This window comes from Lolium perenne, chromosome 2 (genome assembly GCF_019359855.2).
Source record: "Lolium perenne isolate Kyuss_39 chromosome 2, Kyuss_2.0, whole genome shotgun sequence".
Taxonomy (NCBI): domain Eukaryota; kingdom Viridiplantae; phylum Streptophyta; class Magnoliopsida; order Poales; family Poaceae; genus Lolium; species Lolium perenne.
In genome coordinates this window covers 297,747,153-297,750,815 of record NC_067245.2, presented here as the reverse complement: position 1 = coordinate 297,750,815, position 3,663 = coordinate 297,747,153, and the positions used below count along the sequence as shown (strand labels likewise).

The window sequence follows — 3,663 nt, the reverse complement described above, 5'->3', positions numbered from 1 at the left end:
ATGCCGTTAAGTTCCACACAAATTTACCATTAGTATAGTTAGATTTACTTCAATTAAACGGTTTACTAAGTGCATCCATCTCGCCCACTTATATTCATCAAGATTCCTCCTAAAATCTATATTAAAAGGAAATCCTTGCAGCACGTTTGCAACCAACACATCTTTGTGATAAAATACATGTAAGGGTATTGTTGCTCGAGGGACTTTTTCCTGCTTGCTGCCAATATATATGAAATATAAAAAAATGTTATTAAAACACTAGAATTTGACCCCTCTCCCACAAATTCACATGTCTTTAAGAATTTTATCCATCTCCCCCTAATCCTCCCTCTCTGCCAATTAGTTGATATACAATCAAAACAAATGGTATGTGCTAAAATGGTGAAAACTCGTCACAAAATGCCCGGCATGCAATGCACACGTACATAGAAGCAAATCTGAATCTACAAAAACATGTATTATTGCGGGGATGAACTAAAGTAGATCGTAGGATCAATGATAGGGGAGGGTATCAAACATCCTAAGATCTAGGTGAGTGCACCATCATGGGCTGGAGTGAAGGTAGCTACACAGACTATCTAGAAGTAGAGATCTTCACACATGAAATAAACCACCCACGGTCCTCAGAGGCAGGGACAGATCCACGAACTGAGCTTAAGGAGGGCAAGGTGCATAATATGTTTGAAGTGGGCTGAACTAGCTAAAATACCATGAATGAGGAGCTTCCATTGCTAGTATTCCTAAGAAAATTAAGAACATAAGGGGGAGGCGTAGCTCCTTCTCAGTTCTCACCCCCTTGTCTATGTCCATGCTCGGTGTTAACCTGTTAAAACATGTTATTACAGCCAAGCTAGCAAAACCATAAAGTCGCTTACGGGAAGTGACAAGTTTTTCATAATTAGTTCGAAAGAAGACAATCGATCATAGATAGGCACACATCATGTACCGGTGAAATAGCTATAAAGTTTAGCAGGATGATAATTTCCATAAACCATCTAGGTCAATTAGTGAAATTTGAATGCAGGTACCCTTGGATGGTAGTCGGTCTCTCCATATTTCAGTAGTATTTAGAACAATGTTTTGCTGATGACTTGAGTCAGAGATGTAGGCATTATTTTTTGCATACCCGCTACCACATGGTTGATGCTGACCCATAGAAATGTACTTCGCATTATGTGGTGCAGGAGAATGCTGAAGATGACCCCTAACCTTCCACGTCACAAGATGATATACTTGAGGAGAGGACCAGACGATAAATTAATGTGCCTTTGATTTACACTCGAGACACACTTCTGAAGTCTTCGTAGCGCTACTTAAGTTGTATTGGATGTGTCTTGTACAAAAAAGCTTTTGGTTTTTTCATGGTAACTATAAATTTTGTTAAGAAGCACTTCCGAAATTGTGCTCGGAACAAAGTACACTCGGCATATATGTCGATTCATTCTGTAGCAGAGGGAAGTACAAACCATATATATATATATCCAAACGGCCTGTACACTAGCTATGTAGACCTAAGGATTGAGATGGACCTTTACAGAAAGTTAGATTATTGCAAGGCCCGGCGAGGAATCGTATCAAGCATTTTGAATTTTCAACTTGGTGCCAAGTGGCAAGAATTCAGTCGTCCGATCGCAACCCAAACTCTCTGGCGGCAGCACTTCAGCCGTCCGATCGGAAACTAGCGAGGAGCAACAGGTTCCACGAGGTCACATCTCAGCACTTTCAGGTTCTGATTAGTCTAGGACGGCGTAAAGGCAGTCGCCGTATCTTTCGAATAGTAGTCAACATTGAAAATGCACGGGGACATCAATAGAAGCTATAGCTAGGCCCTATAAATACCAGTACAGCGCTGCAGATATCGTATACCAACAAGCTTTACGTACACGGCTAAAACCTAAGTAATTAAGCTCGAGTAACAGGCGCAGCCGGTGGTGAGCATGTCGAGGGATCCGCTGATCGTCGGGGGGATCGTGGGCGACATCGTCGACTACTTCGACGCGTCAGCACGGCTGAGGGTGTTGTACAGCAACCGCGAGATCACCAATGGGTCCGAACTGAGGCCGTCGCAGGTGGCGAACCAGCCGACGGTGCAGATCACTGGACGGCCTGGATCACTCTACACGCTTGTGAGTGGTCACTCATCCAGTACATTACTAACTAATAGTAAAATATCTTCATTCTGTTACAGATGCATGCAGTTTGCCTATGCATAAGAGGTCTCATGTATGTTTTAGCCGTCGATTGGGGCTTTGAGATTCTTGCATATGTGTATCGTCAGGTTTTATTTAAATTCCTAGAAAGTGCAGGCGGGAAGTGCAAAGAAACACAATGAAATCAAATGATCCTATGCACGGAACAAAGTCATTTCTCAAGCATTCATAATCTTTGCACTGTTTTATTTTCTACCAGGTGATGGTAGACCCTGATGTACCTACCCCAAGCGACCCCTCCCAAAGGGAGTACCTCCATTGGTATGTTGCACGCCATGTTTTGTTTCTCGTGAATGCATGCACATTGTGGGCTAGTCATTTCGACAGAAAATAATAGTTCATCAATTTATGTATACAACCTCTGTTCCGTAAAAGAAGACGTATTAAATTTACGGAGCTGAGGGAGTACATACCAGTCGATTAAGCTAATTGCTTCACTTCCAATTTATTTGCATACATATCATAGGTTTGTCACAGACATACCAGAAGGACGTGATGTGAGCCGTGGTAAGAAATTTCTTGCAGAGAATTACATGTGTATCATGTCAATCATCCCCTCCAACTGTTCCTAACTATTAACTGAACTATTTTGTGTTCAGGAACTGAGGTGGTGGCATACGAGAGGCCGCAGCCCACGGCGGGGATCCACCGTGTAGCATTCGTGGCGTTCCGACAGTCGGTGCAGCAGACGATCTATGCACCAGGGTGGCGCTCCAACTTCATCACGCGGGACTTGGCGGAGTGTTACAACCTCGGCGTTCCGGTCGCTGCCGCCTATTTCTACTGCCAGAGGGAGGGCACCTGTGGTGGCCGTAGGTACCGGTGAAGCTAAGCTGTATCTACGTGTGTATGTGCCTGAAGATCGACGCAAGATCGCTTCATCCAGATGCGTTACAGGAAATGAATAAGTATCTAAATAATCGCGTGTGTAGCAGGCTAGCTAGCTAGCTGTTTCCAAAGGTACAATACATAAATTTGTAGGCCGTCTTGATCGGCCCTTCGTGTGCCCCAATGTACTATGCACCCTCTTGGTGCATCCCCTAAACAGTCATCAATAATCCTATATACGTACACTTCTGCTTCGGTGCTCCATCCCTGCAAAAATTCTGAGCACGTCAAACACAACAACGGTGGAGATCTTTTTATACTTGTTCGTAAGCGGAGTTCGATCGTAATTTTAGTGTATGTCCATCGTCCGTACAACCCTGTATAGGCCCATATGACCCTCGTTGTGTTGTACCTCATTTTTGTACGTATCTACGGTCACGAGCGTGTGCCGAAATAAAAAATTAATGTCCTATAAAAATCTTGCTCACGTGACTTTTTTTTTCTTACTCGACATACAAATACTATCAATACAGACGGGTGTACATGGGCTGGATATGGGTTTCGGTGGACCCAACACACGAAAAAAAAACCCAACTATGACCCTTCAACTTTATTTAGGGGGAGC

The 3,663-nt window shown here is 43.5% G+C and overlaps 1 protein-coding gene across 1 annotated transcript; it reads left to right on the top strand.

Annotated features, from left to right (window-relative positions):
• The first annotated feature begins 1,886 nt into the window (after positions 1–1,886).
• On the top strand, positions 1,887–3,293 carry LOC127330665 (protein FLOWERING LOCUS T). The gene is made up of 4 exons (XM_051356799.1): positions 1,887–2,126; positions 2,410–2,471; positions 2,677–2,717; positions 2,810–3,293. Exons 1-4 carry the CDS (start codon positions 1,938–1,940, stop codon positions 3,034–3,036), a joined length of 519 nt encoding a protein of 172 aa, XP_051212759.1. The 5' UTR covers positions 1,887–1,937; the 3' UTR covers positions 3,037–3,293.
• Positions 3,294–3,663: the final 370 nt, after the last annotated feature.

Excerpts from the sequence above, each read along its gene's own strand:
- LOC127330665 (XM_051356799.1), top strand. The coding sequence starts at position 1,938 with ATGTCGAGGGATCCGCTGATCGTCGGGGGGATCGTGGGCGACATCGTC. Across the intron at positions 2,472-2,676 it reads CAAAGGGAGTACCTCCATTG|GTTTGTCACAGACATACCAG; the intron begins GTATGTTGCACG and ends TACATATCATAG. Across the intron at positions 2,718-2,809 it reads AGGACGTGATGTGAGCCGTG|GAACTGAGGTGGTGGCATAC; the intron begins GTAAGAAATTTC and ends TTTTGTGTTCAG.